Source organism: Pempheris klunzingeri, chromosome 18 (genome assembly GCF_042242105.1).
Source record: "Pempheris klunzingeri isolate RE-2024b chromosome 18, fPemKlu1.hap1, whole genome shotgun sequence".
In the NCBI taxonomy this organism is placed as follows: Eukaryota; Metazoa; Chordata; class Actinopteri; order Acropomatiformes; family Pempheridae; genus Pempheris; species Pempheris klunzingeri.
The window spans coordinates 19,606,326-19,625,885 of record NC_092029.1 but is presented as its reverse complement, the minus strand read 5'-3'; the positions used below and the strand labels follow the sequence as shown (position 1 = coordinate 19,625,885).

Below are 19,560 nucleotides of genomic sequence, written 5' to 3'. Positions count from 1 at the left end.
ACCGCTGCATCATCTCCCACGTTACTGAACCTGCTGCATATGGATGTGCTGTGGTGTGGTGGCCTGACAACGGTGGTGCAGCAGATGCATCGGCTGTTTTTCTTGCCATCTTGGCTGAAACATGCATTACCTATGGCAGAAATACATTCACAGGCACTGGAAAATGAAGCATGGGTTTTGTAGGATTGAAGGACGCGGAGATAATCGTGGCTCAAGACACAGGAAGTAAACAAAATTCAGCTGCATTTATTGCTATTATTAATTTAATATTCTAAACATGTTAAATATTTAGAATTAATTACAAAATGACCACATTAATAGACAGTTAACAGAAAAGTTAAATCAGCCAGTCTATGTCTTAGTCCCAATAGGCTACCATAAGGATGAGCGATATCACCATATTCACCATTTAGACAATGTGTTGTTCTGCACAGCACAGATGCAAGAGAAAGAAGAAGGAAATCTGCATGAAGAAAAGGAACTTGGAGGAGAGTGACCTTGACAAAGAATGGTGAGCAGGAGAAGGACTCTGACCAGTCAAAAAAGAAAAACAAAAGGTGCTTGTGCCTAAAAGAAGGGGCTACTTTTGCTACTTCTGTGTGGATGTGGTTTAGGAAGGAAAAGATATAGACCATAAAGCTGTACTTTACAAATGATGCCACAGGCCGGTCCCCACAACAGACTCAAAACACCACTAACCTTATTTACCACCTACTGAAAACTTGCACAAAAGATAAAAATGATCAAATATGATTGAGTACCTTTTATTCCTGGACTATATGCCTATCCATGTGACGATTTAAATTATTTATTTATTGAATTTACAGAACATGTGCTGTGTTGTGATCTGTATCATTGTCTGGATATTAAATGACTGGTATGTGAGATTTTGGTCGTATCACACAGCTCTAGAATAAAATGAGTAAAGCAGTGTTGTGCCTATAACCTTTCCACATCTAACTTCCAGGCCATTGTTCTAGATGAGCATTGGTCCAAACTAGCACAAGGGAGTGTTACATCACATCCTGTGTATTGGTAATGACCTTTTGAACCTTGGTGTGTTTCCAGGAGGTGAGAGCTGGGTTGACAGAATAAAGCACAGCCTAAGGGGACTGTGTTGCCGGTTCTGACTGTCACACTGCGTGTTTCTGTTTGTGTGTATGTAACTCCTGAACTGAAAGCTGTGTCAGAGTGATCCATCTGGCCATGCAGCAGCTCAGCTGTGATACTGTTAAACATCTGGGTGCGTACAACTCACTGCCAGCCTCTACTGGAGGTTACTCAACATGGAGAATGTATGCTGGGTCAACTGATGCTCAGCTGAGCCCAAGTTCAATTCACTGAAGTAGCAATTATAGTTTTGATATTTAGGAACAGAGAACGAACATACTCATGGTCATATTAAAAAATCAAAGTTGCCAAATTCTGAAATTGTGGAGGTAGAGAGCATGGAATGTATTTTAAGATTTTTAAGACATTTTTTCTGGTGTTTCACTGTCAAAACTATCTTGTAAGGGCTCAAAATGCCTTAAATGACTTCTTAGAAACTCCATACAGTGATGAAGACTATGAGATGTGACAGAAAGTAGAGCGAGACAGATGAAACATGCAGTTTGATAACCACACGGAAATTCCAAATGAAGTTTGAGGTTATATAGTCACCACTGAATAGTTTGTCTCCACCAAAGAGCGCTGATAAGTTCTGTACACTGTACACATCTAGGGACTGTATCTATGTTATGTGTTCATATGAAACAAAAAATACTGAAACAAAAGGTAGGTATGAAAACAAAAGGGGGGGGCTGGAGCCAATCCCAGCTGACACTGGGCGAGAGGCGGGGTACACCCTGGACGCCAGCCAACCACAGGGTCAACACACAGAGACTCATTACCTACGGGTAATTTAGAGTCACCAATTAACCTAACCTGCATGTCTTTGGTCTGTGGGAGGAAGCCGGAGTACCCGGAAAAAGATAATTCACCAGAGGTAATTTTATCTGAGCTATCAGGGAGAACATGCTGGTGTGTGATAAGCCTGTTAGACAAGAAATAATGTCTGCCAGCTAAGCTTTCAACAATTATCAGATTCCCCTGTTTTGGTTGTTTTCACTGTAGTTCAGATCAAAATGGTGTAGACGGAGGGAAAAAACAACCTATTGTTGACTTTAAGTTCTGGTCCTATTCATGTTCATACTGAATGATACCAGCATCACCTAAGTGTCACACTCACTCACTCACTCACTCACTCACTCACTCACCTTGGTGACTGCTACTTTTGCACCCTTGTTGATAAGCTGGACCACATTGTCGGCTTGTCCCTTGTGTGAAGCTATGAGGAGGCGCTCGGAGAGTGCGAGGACCTCAGCCGCATCCTGCTGGCTCATGAAGCAGGGCGAGTGATTCTGCTGTCACAGTCGGACACGGTGCTCCAGGTGATGGGGAAGGCAGCTGTGGCGATGGTCTCAGATGCCCTCTAACTCATGGTGAGCTCCGCTGCAGACAGAGGTGTCAAACAGGGGCTGGAGAGACGGCCAGTGCTGCTATTTCCTCTGCTGCTACAAACTCCACAAACTGGCAGGATTACTCCCCATCATCCTCTCAGCTACTGGGAAGAGAACAGGAAGCAGAAGGAGTGAAAACAAGCCAGCATGTGCTCCACTCACAATAGGCTGGCAAACAGGAAAACAGGGAGGAATGGGCAGAGTGGCCTAACATCCCTACTGTCCAGGTTGTTAAACCCATGTAGAGTCCCTGTGGGATCATGTGAGCTGCACTGAAATAATCCGCAATGAGAGCCAAAAAGAGGGGTTAACTTTGGTCAGCGAGTGAGTGCCTGCCATACTGCAAGGCAAGCCCTTCACACACAATGACTAAAAAAAAGTTAGAAACCACCTCAGACGGCACAGCCACATTTCTGTGGTTTCGTGGGTTCTCCTGACGCACCCCTGTGGTTTTGGTCTAACCACAGGGAAGGTAGAGTAACTAAAAGGGAAAAGGCTGCAGAGCCCCAGGGTCTCATCTGCTTTCCAGGTAGCTTCAATCTAGTGTAAATGACTGTATCTGTAACTTTCAGAAAATGACCATGGGCTCAAACCTGAGCTCTGAAAATGTGTTAAAACATCATGGCTGTAAAAGAAAAAAAACAGTCAATCAACGTTTTTCTCCTCTTAGTGAAAGAGTTGAGTTCTACTCATAATCGCAGCAGTAAAACTCCCATCTAGAGTGACTTGCAAAGAGTTCAACTGTACTGTATTTCTTCTACTTCACAACAAATCAGATAGAGATATTGTACTTCTTCACCTTTGTTGTGCTTCAGACAATTAAGAATTATTGTGAAGTGTGACATGGACTCTGTGGATGGTGGTGGATCTCCACTGGCAGGCTGATTTTCTCAGGCCATTCTGTATTTTCAGCCTATCCCTGGACACAAAATGTTTTCTGGTGAAAGAGTTCATATAAACAATTGATATGCTGGTACTTTTTCTATCCATGGTGTCTGACAGATGGCAGTAATGGAAGCCAGGTAAGTCAGTCAAGCCTTGGAGTATCATAAATATTCAGTCTGGGTAAGTGGGTTTCTTTCATGTCAGCTTCTTTTATTGCCAGGTATTAATCCAAACTCATAAAATGAGTAGGTGATCATTTCAGTGAAAACAGGCTCCCTAAGCATGTCCTGACACGAAAGAGCCTCTATTCCAGGTTATTTGTGCTGTCAGAGGTCCCAATTACAGCATACGGACATGTACTTCAGGGGTTTGTCCTTCCATAAAGTGTGTGTTCTGTTAGAAAGTTGCATTTTGTGATTCATGAGGTGTTTATTGGCTCTTAAACTGGAACTGTGGCCAGGATAATCCATGCTCGTTAAGCTCCATACAAGCAAAACACAACGCACTAGAGCAGACTACAGCACACAGAGGAAGGAGAATGACTTCTGAATTGGAGAGTTTGGGTTTAGAGAAGAGCCATAGAGCTGAATACACAACAAAACAACCAGCTCTATCCTACAGCCACACATAAGATAAGATAAGACTGCAACTTCATCAAGAACTTTCAATACAATGCAAAGAAGTTAAGTAGAGACTCCTTTTCCATGTTTAATTTGGTAAACACGCTGCATCTCAGATTTTGGGTTATACATTTTTATTGAATTTAGATCACTTTGAACATTTCCCTTCATTTTATAATTTTGTAAAAGAAAATTTGATTGCATCCAATAAAATTCAATGTGGTAAAAAAGAAAAAAAAAATGCTATTTCACATACTTAAACACTTTTGGTCACATTCAACGGTCTTGTGTTCTCTGCATTCATTTGCAGTCAAAGTGGGGTGGTTCTCTGAATGTTAGGAGGTAGCAGGGGGAAGAAGAAACAAGTGGCTGCAGACACACTATTTTCAACTTTTCTGCCATGAAGCATTTCTTAACAGCCACAGCACGCTCCTTTTCTCTCCCACAGTAAGGCTTCAGTCAAGGTTCTCACAGTCTTGGGTTCATCCAATTGCTGCCCTCAATTAACTGGATTAATGTCGGTGTATGATGCCAGGGTCAGATTATTTAAGAGATCCCTGCATGTGCCTCTGATCCCCACTGTGAACCTCAGTGGAGCTGTATGACTATGATCTCTAAACCACTGCTTCTCCAATTCTGGCCTGCCTCTCTTTGGAAGCTGAACATTTTTTACATCCTACCTCTAATGTCCAAATTGATTGCAGTTTTGATATAACATTACCAAAAACATGAGCTATCTGGGGGTTTTTTTTCCACCCATGTCATTGTTACTGCTACGCAAGTGGAAAATGTCATGTTTTTATTTTCTGATCTGCAACATTAGTTTCTTTTGTCTCTGTTAAAACTCTGAACATATAATATTATTCAAATTGATGGAATATTGTTTATTTCATACAAAAATTATTTGAGACTGTCCTCCCAAGGAAAATATTATTTTTGTAACTATTATTTTGTAGCTCCCTATCCTTAACAAAGTAGTTATTTACACACAAACTACAATCTTTCCCTAACCAAGTTGTTATTGTGCCTAAACCTAACCAAACCTTAACCATAGTGTTGTGGCATCATACAATAGACATATTTTTCATCAGTGATATTCAGTAACTTTTGAGGTTACTCTAAAAGGAGTGTCTAATCAGGAAACACTTTTAGGCGTCATTCTAAAGGGCAGTTACAAAATATGTTTTGTTTTTTAATTTGAAAGACTAGTTGCTATTTTTAGATGCCTTTAGCAAACATAATTCACATTGCCAGGGCCGGTCATCTTTCTTATTTCCAAAGGCTATAACTAAATATAACAGAACAAACGTATGAACATCAAGTGTTTGGAATGATTCTAGATCTATAAAATTAGTACGAGCCGTGAAAGAGATTAGCATATGCTATCATTCCTTTCAACAGGGGCATTACGAAACCATACATACAAATTCCAAAGTGGTAACCTGAGATGAACAAAGGATATGAGAGACAGCATTTACGACTAAACACTGATTGTACAGATCCACTGTGTAGAGGAAGAGGCATGTCCTGTTTGATCCCTGGGGTGTAATCTGTGATGACAGCCCCTCTAATGACTGTGTGTTTCATTGCTGGAAACACAGCAGAGAATATGATAACATGGTACAGAAGAAATCAACAAGACTGATTCACCGCGCCGCAGGCATACATGGCTAAAACCAGAGAGAAAAGTGGATTATTTCCAAGTCATTAGCCCTTCATCTCAACTCAACCATAAAACATGGCTGTGCAATACTGTTCCTCAGCCAAATCATTTCCACTGGACAGTTTGGGTTTTAAAACAGAGCAATACCACATCTGTCAAATCTCTGATGCATTAATACAACCATACATCAGTTTTTTGTGCACAAGCCCGAAAAAATACCATAGATAGATAGATAGATAGATAGATAGATAGATAGATAGATAGATAGATAGATAGATAGATAGATAGATCCTGTATCCTTGACACATTCCCAAAATTGAGACCACACAAAGTGGAATGCCAAAGAATGCATGAAAAACCTCACTCTCAGAGGTCAATTCACTTGAGCAGAAAAGGGTGCTAACTCACTATGGTAACATTTGAAAGACTCCCTCCTGCCAGCTGAAAACTGAATAAGATTAAGTGAAGGGGGAATTCTCTCCGAAACTGCATTCCAGTTGATTCTCCAGAAGATCCTGTTCAGTCAGAGACCCAAGAACACAAAGCAGGCCTGGCAGTCGCAGTGAGGCTCCTCACACGCAGCTAGGCAACGGGGCTTTTGTGCAAACTTTTGGAACTCAGGACTCGGTTCAAAAACAAGAAATGCCAAGCCCTTGCTTTTCACATGGCTCAGGGAGGAGGCCCTGGAGAATACTTATTAACCTGCTTGCTCCTGAAAAACAGCCTCCTTCTCATGCAGACACACTGCTCCATTTCTGTGCTGCTTCCTACTCCTGTACACGTACTCCTAAATGTATATATTTGTTATATGTATGTAAAGCTGTACGCAGCTTTTAAAGCACGATTGCCTGGGAGAAGGTACTTGTCTGCTACTGAAAAAAAACAACATAATGCTACAACATAATATGAGATTGATATGACTAATTAATATAACTACTGACTGCACTACTAACTGCTTTGTTTGCAATTACACCAGACAAATATACAATAAAATATACCACTGCAGTGTCTTTATTAGTACATTTTAGTTGTTTATGGTATACTTCCCAGTAATATGTTAAGTTCATCTGTGTCTTTAAAACCAGCCACCTCACATTTAGTGTTAACAACTACATTACTGGTGCTTGCATTATTTAATCATTATTGTCAAAAATAATTATTACATCCCAAAGAAGTGTTTGTATGTTTCACTTGTAGAAATAACGACAAACTGCTGAATGTGTGTGATATGTATCATCTAAATGGATACTACTGACAGAGTTTATTTTGTATGGGGTATATTGTTGCAATGGCGCACTCTGGTTATGCATTTATTTGTCAGTTGGGAAGTGAATACCTGTATCTTTCTCCAAATCATATAATCCTATGAATAAACATAACTTAATTGGAACATTTTTTTCAGAGGGGTGTTGAGGATGCAAACACATTCATTTGCATTTTCTTTAGCTGATTTTCTGGACATTCTCTTAAAATGTACCGTACATTTGGATGGAAACTTAGTAATTACATTTTTTTTGGAGCTAATGAATTCAATTGCCGCTGGAAGCCAAATTAAAGTCTTGAGGGAACACAGATGTTATACAGAGTTTCTATACGAGGACAGAGTGACCTGTCCACGCCTCGGGTCTTCATGTGTTTTTATCACCCTTCCCTGCAGGGAGAAGTCTGGGTCAGTCTGAGTTCAACAGCCTGGTTGCTTAAGTTTGACCCCATTGGAATGCATCCTGCCCTTTGTGGTTGTGTATTTCTTCCTACTTTCAAATCACTGTATTTATTATTATTTATCACAATTTCTACTGTATTAAACCTTAACTGTAGACACACTGCAAAAAGTGACAGTCCCACTTATCATTGTAAACCCTCAGTTCTCATACCATTAGAGCTGAACTAAAGGCTATACTTACAAAAGCTCCAGAAGATATTAACTAACTCATCCTAAGAGTCTCTTAAAAGCTACAGTATTCGAGACATTGATAACAGTTACTAAGAAACGTGACCTTCACCTGGATCTTGATGCCTCTCAGACAACCCGAAGACTTAGACATATCTTGTGCTGCAACTAGCACTTATTTTACCTTACAAATTCCTCTTCAATTAAAAAATACAGATAGTACATGAATAGCCTATAAAACATGAGGGAAAGTGCATATAGTGTGCATAGCAAGCCTCCTCATTTGTTTAAACAGTGGTTAGTTGCATGGGGTTTAATGAACCAGGAAAACAAACAGCAAAACCTCTTCATGCTTTGGGTCGAAGCAGCCTCTCTGACAGCTGACATGTTGAAACTTGCTGTTCAGCCGGCTGGAAGTATGATGGGCTTCCTTCAGAGAAACAGCTGTGATGAGAGGTGCCTCACTTGATAACCTCGGTGACATACTGCTCTGTCCTTCCTGACTGATTCCCAAACACATGCAGGCAGCAAATATTTCACACAAGCTATTTCATTAGAGAACCACACATTCCAAAATGACCCGATCAGTGCGCTTACCCAGCTATAAAGGAAGGAATCCCTGTCTGTATGTGACTGTGTGTGTTTTTCATCCTCTCAACTTCACACTTGGGTGTATTGCTGAGGACTGTCGAATGTGAAGTTGTTTGGATCAGCAGCACTTGGACCGGCGTGCTTGACATGGTTTTTGCAGACTTTGGTGGGCTTCTGTTGTCATGGTCCCACCAGTGCTTGGAGGGGCCAAAAAGGGACTGGACACCTACCACTACTATAACAGCACGAATAGACACACATCAAAGTCTAAGCGCCAGCTGGCTTGACCACAAATGGAAAAAGCTGCCAACTACTGCTATTGCTGGTCGCAATGCTTATTTTTATTATGTTAATAGCCACTGACTTGAGCTAAAAACAAGCAATAGTAATATCCCATTCGATGAAGTGTTAGCGACATAAACTGCATGTGTAATGGGTTTAAGAAATACTGCTGATAAGCAGATATCTATGCCAGAGGGGGTCTTTTTTCTTTTTTGATGCATTGTAGCACTATTTGTGCTAAGCTAATTAGTAATTAATAATTCTGTGAGTGAATTCCTCAAGGAACACCGGTGTTTAGAATAAATTACGCATATTTCAAAGGCACATCACTGACTACATTTATGTTGTTGCTTGTGATTTCTATTATGCACTTTAACTGGAATTGCGTTTTTACAAGTATTATCTCTCTGAATTAATCATTTTGGTTGGTTCTGAATGAAATTGTTATTGTGAAATTAGAGTGAACCGTCTTTGCTGCACAACAGTGTGAACGGCCATATGTTCCAAACAAACACACCCCACCAACAAAGCTGCGTGCAGCAATACCAGGAGCCCAACGGGCACGCGCTCCGAAAGGGCCCTGAACTAGTACATTAGAATAACAGAAATTTAAGACCAAGTAATTTATGACCACTAAAAAGCAGTTCATTTTAGTTTCTACACATGCATATTGTACATGTTACGTAACGTGATAACTGACACTGCAACACAAATAGACTCTGTGTGAGATCTCAGCAGTTTTCTACAGAATGTGTGTCAACTAAATCAAATTAACACGACACTATTGACAGCTCTGAATTGCAGACGGTGTTAAGCTGATGAGCCATGCTAAGTCACTGACACACATGGAGTGTTTTGTTTTCTTTGCTCACAGTGCAGCGCTGAAATGGGTGTCACAAGGTAGCTGTCCCCACTGACACCACGACTGATAAGTGACACGGCAACTTTGCATCCTTTACGACCCTGGACAGCGGTTGATATCTGAAGTATGCCAGCAATGTCAACATATCCCACAGCAGCCCATTCAAAACCCCCAACCAGAAAAAGTTTCATTGAAGTTTTACTGGGTGTGGGAATTTTACACCCGACATTCATTGACCCCAGAAATTCCTTTCTGAACAAACATTCTTTAGCCTACATGTCAGGAAAGGAATGTTGTCTTGCATTTTCATCTGTTTTCCAATAGTTACTCCCATCAAAAATGTGGCTTGTGATAACTGGTTTTGTATTACAGCCTCCCTTTAGCTAAACGATTAAGGGAGGGTTGGGGGATTTGCCTACTCTACCACCCAGCTTGATAAATTAAAGGTCCTATTCTGTATCAAAAATTTCGTTGGTGACTTTGAGGAAAAAAACTTTAGCTTTTTAATCTGATATAGTAGATGCTCAGTTTTATTATGCAGAGACAGTATTAATGGAGCAGAAAAAGAACACTCAAATTGGGATTTTAGACTTCTAACTTCTCCCCCTCCCAGGAACATGCCTCTTCTTCTCACATTACGATATTATTATTTATGAAAAAGCACCGTTCACACTTCAAACACTGCTCATGTGTATAGAAGTGTACACATTTTCTTCAAGGAGGTGATTAAATGCTCTCTGACACCCAGCAACAAAAAGTCTAGATGTCACAGCCTAACAGCAAGCAACGCGACCGAGCGTTAGCTTCAAAATCAATTTGATATCCTTGTTTTCTATTGGACTGTCCTCACTGCATGATGCAGATGCCCAGTTTCTATTTCTGTCACATTGCTGTACACCATACTGGACAAGGAACGGCTGATTAGTGAAGCTGAAATGAGGAGTTATCTGTATGATACCGCCTCATTTCACTACAACAACCTACATATGTTCAGCAGCTGGCTGGAGGGAGATCACAAAGAGTTGGTATTTATATTATGTGTCATTTCCAGTAAAGAAACGTTTAAATATCACAATATAAAATGTACATTTTCAGTTTAAAAAGTACAAACGTGGGAAGAAAGGAAGTACTCCCCATCTTTTACGGGATTGGTTACTTCTTCAGTCTGATCTCGAGTGCACAGCTGATAGGTATGTGGCTTCTTTCCATGATGACAGAAGGATATTTGACAGACTCTGTGTGGACAGAGGGCGACCGATGTTACGTGATGCTACGCGACCGCCGGACGCTCGCGTTCTGTTAGTATAGTGTTCACTGGAGTGTGTGACTCTATCTGAGGATGAAAGATTATATCACCTTTGTGAAAGCAGGGCATGAATACACTAAAATTAACTGCAGTGCTCGGAGCTACAACACTGAATGCAATACATTCCCTCTTATGTGGGTCATCTTCTTTGTACGAGTACTCACAAACCCAAGTCCCATGGTGCTCTGCGTGAGTTCTCACACATACAAATAAACACGTTTTCCTACAAATCCTTCTAACATAAGGAAAGAGAAGTTACTTAGATGTGGTTCTAGTTCTATGAGTATGTGCATAGCCTGCTAACGTGCTTTGCTTTAGCCTGTCAATGTGAGGATTTGCTGCTTTTTTGGTGTTTTATATCTTAAATACCAATAATTAATAGTGAAAATGCTCATTTGTTGCAGTTTTAATCAGAGAAATTATTCAAAGTGGAGAGTTGACTCAAAGAATGGACTCTAGCTACCATGAAACCAGGCAAAGACTCATCTAATTAGGCTGAAAATATTTCTAAAATAGGCTTGGAAAAGGCTTGTTATCATACAAAGCTGTAGAGCTCCTGAATATGCACAGTTATGAGCACAGATAAAATGATTTGGAGAAAGGTTTTCTCAAAATTTAAATGAACCAGGTAAATTGCACTATGGTGCTAATGACAAAATATGGTTGATCTGCAATCACACTTATTATTCGGGACTTCACTGTGCATTCTTTGGAAACATAAATTATTATTATTATTATTATCATGAATCTGGTTTATGAGGCCCTCATCAGCTGACTGCATTGATGATGATGATGATGATGATATGAAGTATGCCAACATCTGGGTGGCTAACTACCTCTGCTAAACCATTTCCATCACAGAAGTGTGAAAAGATCTGATCTGGGGCCATATTTAACAAGCTTCTCACAGTAGGAAATTAGTCCTACCTGACCATACATTTTCAGAACAATACATCTTGGGACCTACTTTTGGGACTTAACAAATCAATGTCAGCATTTAGGAGGGCTACACTTCTGACCTGCTAGGCAATGCCAGAAGGCTGTGGTCAGAAGAGAGTCGTTTTGGGAACGCTTGATGACATTATGCTTATTAAAAGATCGCTTTGACAAAAACAGAATAATTTGTGAGACTGACTTTCTGTGGGATGCAAAGAAGAACATGACACACAATCCTGAATGCTGAAAGTGTTTTTGGTCCTAGGTTAGGTTTACCATGATCCGGAAGTCAGAGATGCTTGATAGATATGGGTTGTAAGTAAAAACAAAGGTGTGAATATCAGCCTTTTTGTGTAAATCCACCCTTGGAATGAGAGTGCTGTTACTGAATGTGACAACAGAAGATTTGAACTTCCCCTAAACTGCTCTTAACAGTGCAGCTATTTTCACAGCAGGAGGGCTTTTCCTCCCTCATACTGTACATGTGAATGATCAGTGACATGACTGTGTGTGTGTTAAACAAGTGGTCCCCCTCAACCCCTCCCTCCACTTTCACTCAAAACTCAGCCATCTGTCTTTCCTGCAACAGTCAGGGTTAGAGAGCCAAAACCAGATTAAAACAATACTTTGACCAACTCAATAATCCAAGATCTGTTTCAGTGCTAGCTAGCTCACTGTAGCGCAGAGGCAGAGAGATTCTGTGCTGGCTGAAGCATTTATGGTGGTTAAAATGGTCCATAAACACACCAGAGAATGCAGGCCAAATATTTTTCGGCAATGTTATCAGTTTAATTACAACCAAACATTTGTGCATTTCTGTAGAGACGAGGGAGGCTGACATACTGTTGGTTAATCCTGAGGTCGCTGCTGGAAACAAGCCTTCTGTCAACCATGTGACAGCTGAGCCAGATGTGATAGCCATCCACAGCACACAAATAGCACAGAGGTCAACCTAAACTTAAGACTGAAAATAACAACATGTAATGCCTTTTAGTACAACTCTGCTGTAGGTCAGAGGGCATTTTAAAGACATTGAATAATATAAGGGTTAATGCTATTAAAAAGACCACAACAAACCAGTAACATGACGACAATATTTTGAATGCAGCCTTGAGCAGATCTTGTTAATAAGTAGCTTCCTAGTTCTTTTCTCCTTTTATAACTTATATAATCAAATGATGTGTAAATGCTGTAAAATTGGATTTGTAAAACAAAAATCTTCCAGGGGAACTGAGCCCACTCTCACGCTCAGGGTGATGATATGTGGCGTTTGGGAGACGGTGGTGTTTATTCCTGGTACATAATGAGAACTTAAACACTAAAATAACAGCTGGAAGACAGAGAGAGTTTCAGACACAACATGTTTTCTGGATTAATGTAGTACCAAGTAGATGTCCACATCAGATCTTTACTGTCCTTGCCCTTGGTTTCTCTCCGTCTGCAGAACAGTTTTAGGGTTTACTTGAGCCAAATGCTAAGACTAACAGAAGCTACAGCACTGTCCTCGTGTCCACACTGCATATTTCTCAACATAAAGCTAAGCTGACCAACTATTTCGTAACAACCTTAACATTTAGACTAATTCTTAGACTATGACAGCAGGCTGAAAAGCAGTGTTTCACCGCCCTCTCTGGTTTGCTGATCATCATCACTGATGGGTGGCGGGTGTGGTTAGAAGTGTGCCATGTTACAGCTTCAAGACCCGACCGGTTTGAGTCAGGTGGGGGTGGCTTCCACTTCAATTCTATTTGGCACTGCCAACTTGAATGACTGCTCTCTGTGGCACACCAACAAATGACAGAACGTACCAACAGCATCATTGACAACACATACTGGTAAACTCATATCACACACATTTGCATACTGCATCTGTACACTGAATCCAAATGGTCTCTGCCACCATTTAAAAGCAGTGAATGAGATTCAATTAAAGTTTATCACTGCATCTCCCCCACCTGCTTCTCCAGCCCTGTTGCAATTGAACAAGTGGCTTGCAAACAGGGCCAAATAAAGCTCAGCCCATAAGCACATTTAATAGTGATGTCACAGTGTACTGACACACCAAGGAGTACACATGCAGCAAGGTAGGAACTTAATCCACTGGAGGTCTGCGAAGACAACATTTTGTATTGATTAAGCTGCTTTTTAAAAGGCAAGTCGCCTCTTAAGAGTACATGATGACAAGCAACAGAGGTCTCTGTCTGGATAACAAACAGGGATGTTGCAGTGACTTGGTACTCATCTTCACCTCTATGCCAGTGTGACGACTGATTCAATTTAAATTATCTGTATCTATATATTTTCTGGCCCAGCCCCAGGACTTAGTAACTGAAATAAAAGTAAAAATGTTCCACAAATGGAGAACTATAGACTTACATGTTCATATGTGCTGTATTTAATCACTGCTTTTGGTATTAGATTTTATGTTCTATCAGTGATGCTGGGTACTGGCCTGATATCATCTCATGACATCTTAAGAATCACTACAAATAATCTCACATTCTTTGTGAAACAGCGCAAGAACCACTTGGTTAAATATGACTGTGTCGCAGTGTGATAAGATTATAGGATGCAGCGGTACAATACAGAAGAAGACCCATCCAAAAGACTGTGAGTTTGACGATCTGTGCCAGTCTGGTAGCCACAATCACCTCCTGGGCCCTGTTTCATTGTCCAGGAGCAGTGAGCAGAAAAGGCACTTTATGCTCTTCTGAGAGACGTCTTACCCTTTTAGTTGGGCCTTACAATGAGTTCACCACCCGTGAGCTAGCACATGCATTACCACAGCATCACATAACACCCTATGTGGTCATTCAGTGTACAATCTCACATGGTCCCTCCCACTTCCTTAAAGTATAATTCTAGTTTAATATAATTTTGCTTTTATGTCTGTAGCGTTGTCAATCATTGTGGAAAAGATTGCCAAAATAACAACAACAAGCTTATTGCTGTGTCTGAATAGTCTTTTCAGGCCTAAAGAGGAAAACTATCTAGTAAATCAAATTTTTTGTCAAAAAAAACTAAAAATGAATAATTGTGTGTTCCAGACATGTTTTATATCCTATTCCGTTAATCACCTTGCAACTTCCCAGTTTCATCAGAGATCCCTTGGAGGGTCCTTGTGTACCACCGGTTTACATAACCTGGATGAACCAATTGTCTGACTGTCCACATTTCTTGCCCCATCTGACTTTTTCTTTGTGATGTTGCAGTTCTCAATAATTAGTGCAGTGTTGTCATAATGTAACCAATAATGTAGATATGATGACCAAAGACATTAAAATCCAAGTTGTAAAAAACTGGAATTATCTTTTAATGTACGTCTACAATGACTACAGTCTAAGAAATAACAAACTTGCCTGCTAGACATGCACACACATTTGCAAATGCACACAAACACATTGTGTATATGGACAATTAGAACAAGGAGGAGGAGGAGGTGTAGTTGCTCTTGGTCCCTCATCCCCAGCTGGAGAGAGCAAAGTGTCAGCTGTGGGGCAGCTGACAACCCCCGCCCCCCCCTCGTCCTTTGTCTCTTTTCACACTGCTTGTGAAAAAAGAGACCATACACCAATATTACCCCACCTTCCTTAATCCTGTACTAGTAGAACTTAATGACAGCAGATGCAGACTAGGAGAGAGAGCAAGGGGCTGAGCATGGCAGTAGACTTCATGGTTTTAAGATACCAATAAAGGGTTAACCGGGATTTAGAGCCGCTGTAAGGCAAAGGACTTTAGAAAGCTCCTTTTCTTATGCCACAGAGCTATTCACTTGCACCACCAGTGCCTCACTAAGAAGTAGTGCTGTGACAAACACAGAGTCTGTCCTATTATAGTGCCACCTGACACTGGGTTTAAGATTGTAATGTGTGAATCTCATTCCAAAATCATATTATCTCTTCAATACACAGCATTAATATCATAGATTTAATATATTATAGTGCTTAAAAATAATAGTAAAACTACTGTGGCATTTTTCACAAAGCATCATGGGACTTAACAGACCTCAGCATCTTTACTTGCGCTTGACGACAAATGCTCACAATAGGCACCATCTCACCATCTGACAGACAAATCTAATAATCACCTCTCATACAGCGTCTATTTGCTGAAGCCTGTAAAATCCCCCCTCCTTTCAACCCTGCCGCCCTGTGGCCCATTACGGCACATTATGTGCCCATTATACACCTGGTGACCTCTGACCTTGTCAGCACTCTGCTGTGCTAATCAGCTCCCCAGGGACATGAGCAGACGGACAGACGGGTGAGGCTGTTCATACTGGGATTGTGTGGGTGCGTTCACACAGAGGACATGTCAGGTGGAGAGCTTCTGTCTCTAAAAAATATCAACTTATTGGGAACAATGGAAACTCCATGAATCCATGAAGGGCCATTTCTTCCTCACAATCACACATTTGGAAACTGAGAACCAAACAGCAAAGTAGAATGACTGATGACTAAAAATGGATGAATCATCAGTGTAAGGTAATCGCACTAACAGCACTTTGACAGGAGCATCAGGAGCATAAAGCCATACGATATCACAGTGTCGTTCCTGTTGCTGTTTAAAACCGTTTTGTTCAGTACAGTATAAAACTAGGCGGTGATAAGTACTGTTTATAAAATGAGTAGCTCTGTGACCACCTGTCCACATCCAATTTTGGGTCGAATTTACATCCACATTTTTGATTGCTGGCAATCTTCTTACCTGCCTTTGCTGGTACAAACAAATCAGAGACGCACTGTTGAAAACATTGCTCCATAGTGATTAAGAGGTTTAAATGGTATCATTAACTGGATTGGGTTTAGAGACCAACAATTTACAACAGAAAACCGACTGTATTATAACTAGCAGTGTGATGGGGTGTTAAAATCTGTGGGCATTTACCAGGCAGGGGGGGCTTAACGGTCACTTTTCAGTAAAAGTCAAAATATCTCACCTTCTGTTTGACAGATCACGACCATTCTTTGTTTTTATTTTTAACTGCTTCTTGCAAGAGCCATACTTTTAAGGAAGTGCAATATTAAATCATTGTAGTGTCCTTTAAATATCTCCGGGTGTATTAAGCAATTGAACACAATGGTGAAAATCAGGGAGTAGGACTACTTTCTATAATGTATAAATTTCAATACTTTATATCATATATCAACATTGCAGTATAAAATTACATACACCATAACAGAGGATTTCATCAATGTTTGGATCACTATTTTATTCTCCTGGCACTAGGGTTCCCCAAAATGTAACATCCAGATAACCCAGATAACGTATAGAACCCCTCAGGACCAGAGAGTACCGTTTGTTAAGATTTAGTTTCAGGTGGGTGTAAGTCAGAGGTGCCACAGAACAGAAAGTAAAAGCCGAAGCCTTACATTGTCCCATTAAGTCGATCTCTAATGATGAGTCCTTGTTCTGGTGGGAACCCCTGAAGACACCAAACACCCACTAAACAAAACCCACTCACGAGTGCTGTATCGTTGCTGCGTATCACCTCCACTGTATAACACATTACTGACCAGCCTTCCCTAATAAGCTCATATCTTCAACTGTTAAACAGGCTACCCTCAATCTGAACCTTTGTAGATTTAAATATTTAGGTTAAGCCTGAGGCTAAGTTCCCTGCAGCAGAGAATATCTCACTTAAGCCTGCTTTACATCACATTTTCTTGGCCTTTTTTTTCAGGGGCTGGAGCCTAATTTGCATCAGGCTATTTTGCACGCCGTTCCCTGATTAATATTTTAACAGCTTAATTTATTCTTGTTGTCAGACATCTTTTACACACACGTGGTTACACTAGTCTCTTCTCAGTGCAGACCAAACCCATTAAATATCCATTTTGTAAGACTAGTAACTGTAACATCAGTGCCACACACACACACACACACACACACACACACACACACACACACACACACACACACACACACAGGGGAACAGTGTGACTGCAGTGAGAACACTGAGGGAATACCTCGGTGAGGTCATTCAACAGTGAGCAGCACAGACACAGGAATACATTAAGGAGGCTCTGAGGAAACCTATTAATGGAAATTAAACATATTGGCGATTATTGGGGATTAGGAAATGTACACAGGCGAGCGAAAGCGGCGTCAAAGCAATAACTAATCTTACAATAAAGTGCCAATAAACTTATTATTTAGCCATTTGCATTAGGAAGTAACAAGTTGTAACAGCACTGTAGGTGTACTGCTGTGATTTGGAGTTAAGGAGTTAAAAGCGCACTTAGAAACTGAGCTTTCCTGGCACAAACAAAACCTACAGTTATGAGGAGGCTAACGTGAAAGTGACCACAGAGGAGCTAGCTAGCTCACTCTGTCTGGACATTACAGTGATTTCTGTCGAAGTCGGAGGTACGTAGTTAATTCATGTCAGCAGGAGCGCAACGCAGCTCGTCGCGTCCAGTGTAACTTTACAAAAAAAACAAACAAGCAAACAAAACAAAAAAAAGAGCAGCCATTTCAAACCTGATATTTCAGAGAAAACACGACAAATTAGCGTAAGAAGTGAGAGGGACCGACCTGGAGGAGAAGCTGACAGGCCAAGTGTCGACAGGAGCAGACGGTGCTAGCTAGCGTTAGTCCGACAGTCCCGTGTAGTGCACACTGTGCTGGGGAGCTACAGAGTGGGAAGACACGGCGAGCCGCTGCTGTCTGCCCCCCCCCCCCCCCCCCCCCCCACACACACACACACACACACACACACACACACCCCCCCACACAACACACCCCCACACACACTGCTGCCGCCTCCCTCTCTGTATAATTTGCATGTCAACAGCTCTGCCGACACACTCCGTCAGTTCAGTTCAACCACAATTTAACTTTCCCCTCAAATGAAGTGATTCCCTGGTTCAGACAGACAGACAGACAGACAGACAGACAGGTGAGACAAGCTGACATGTCGCCTAATAAAGGTCTAAAGTAAACTGCCGAGTGTCTTTAAAGTAGTCCAATGAAAGAAAGTGCAGCTCCACTCAGACTGGGACGTCAAAGAAACATTCTATGATTTAATGATTAAACTATTAAAACTATACATTCAGAGATCTATAGGGACAAAACAAATAAGTCAATCACTGTTAGAGGAACTTTTATCATTCGGTTACATTCAATTGGCATTTTGATTGACATTTGTTGGCATACACATCCTACCTTCACCTTTAGCAGAGAGGTGCCATGAGTGGTGCTTGGCCTTGCAGAATCTTAGAGTCAGTGTGTAGTGTGACACTGGAACACAGATCATATCTTTAAAACTCTTTAAAAATTAGAATTAGCCTAGAAAGGTGAAGTCACCCAAGCTCAGCTGACCCCTGATGACACTATGACATCATTGTCTCAGACTGGTTGAAGCTCCTCCAGACCCACAGAAAACATTATACAGCAGGCCGAGTGGTTCTCCTCCAAGTTTTTTTTCTAATGCAGTATGTAGTTTAGATAAATCTATGTCCACGACAGACACCCCACTTCCCCTTTTGAATAATCTCATTGAGAATCCACGAGAGCTGGTGGTGCGGCGGTTTGCTCTGTTGCCTCACAGCTTGAAGGCTCCAGTTTTGGCGGGCAGGTTTGTGGTTTAAACCTGGGGCCTTTCTGTGTGTGTGTGTGTGTGTGTGTGTGTGTGTGCATGTTCTCCCCATGCTTTCGTAAGTCCTCTCCAGTCCAGTCCGTAGTGTGGCCCCTGAGCCATGGCCCCATCCTGGTGAGGAAGGGTGTGTCTGCAGATACCTGGACGTTTCAGTGCTCTTCTTCATCTGCTGTCAGACAAAGACAATATTTCCAAAGAATGGAACAGATATTGGAGAGGCGCAGACTCCCGTCGGTCTGTGATTCTCAGGTGATACTTCTGCTCGCACTGACATACTCAGGTGTACGGAAACGGTATTGTCTCATCTAGTGAGTCAGAGCGATGGGAGCTGATCCAAATTGTTTCGCGCTAACCTAAGGGCTCGTTCTGATCTATCCACAATGCAGCGAGCTGTGGCCTCACACACGTATGGTGCTTACCAGT

At 41.3% G+C, this 19,560-nt stretch overlaps 1 protein-coding gene across 3 annotated transcripts in view; it reads right to left on the bottom strand.

The window, feature by feature from the left end:
* The window catches only part of ankrd6b (ankyrin repeat domain 6b), a 39,022-nt gene extending 20,874 nt beyond the window's left edge, over positions 1-18,148 (bottom strand). For 2 of the 3 annotated variants that reach the window (XM_070849436.1, XM_070849438.1), the window contains exons 1-2: positions 18,075-18,148; positions 2,259-2,602 (exon numbers count right to left, since the gene is read on the bottom strand). In XM_070849436.1, the coding sequence (XP_070705537.1) occupies positions 2,259-2,384 (126 nt within the window). In that variant the 5' untranslated portion in view covers positions 2,385-2,602; positions 18,075-18,148. Of the gene's footprint in view, positions 1-2,258; positions 2,606-18,074 lie in introns of all 3 variants that reach the window. The other variant, XM_070849437.1, reaches the window with a different exon arrangement.
* Positions 18,149-19,560: the final 1,412 nt, after the last annotated feature.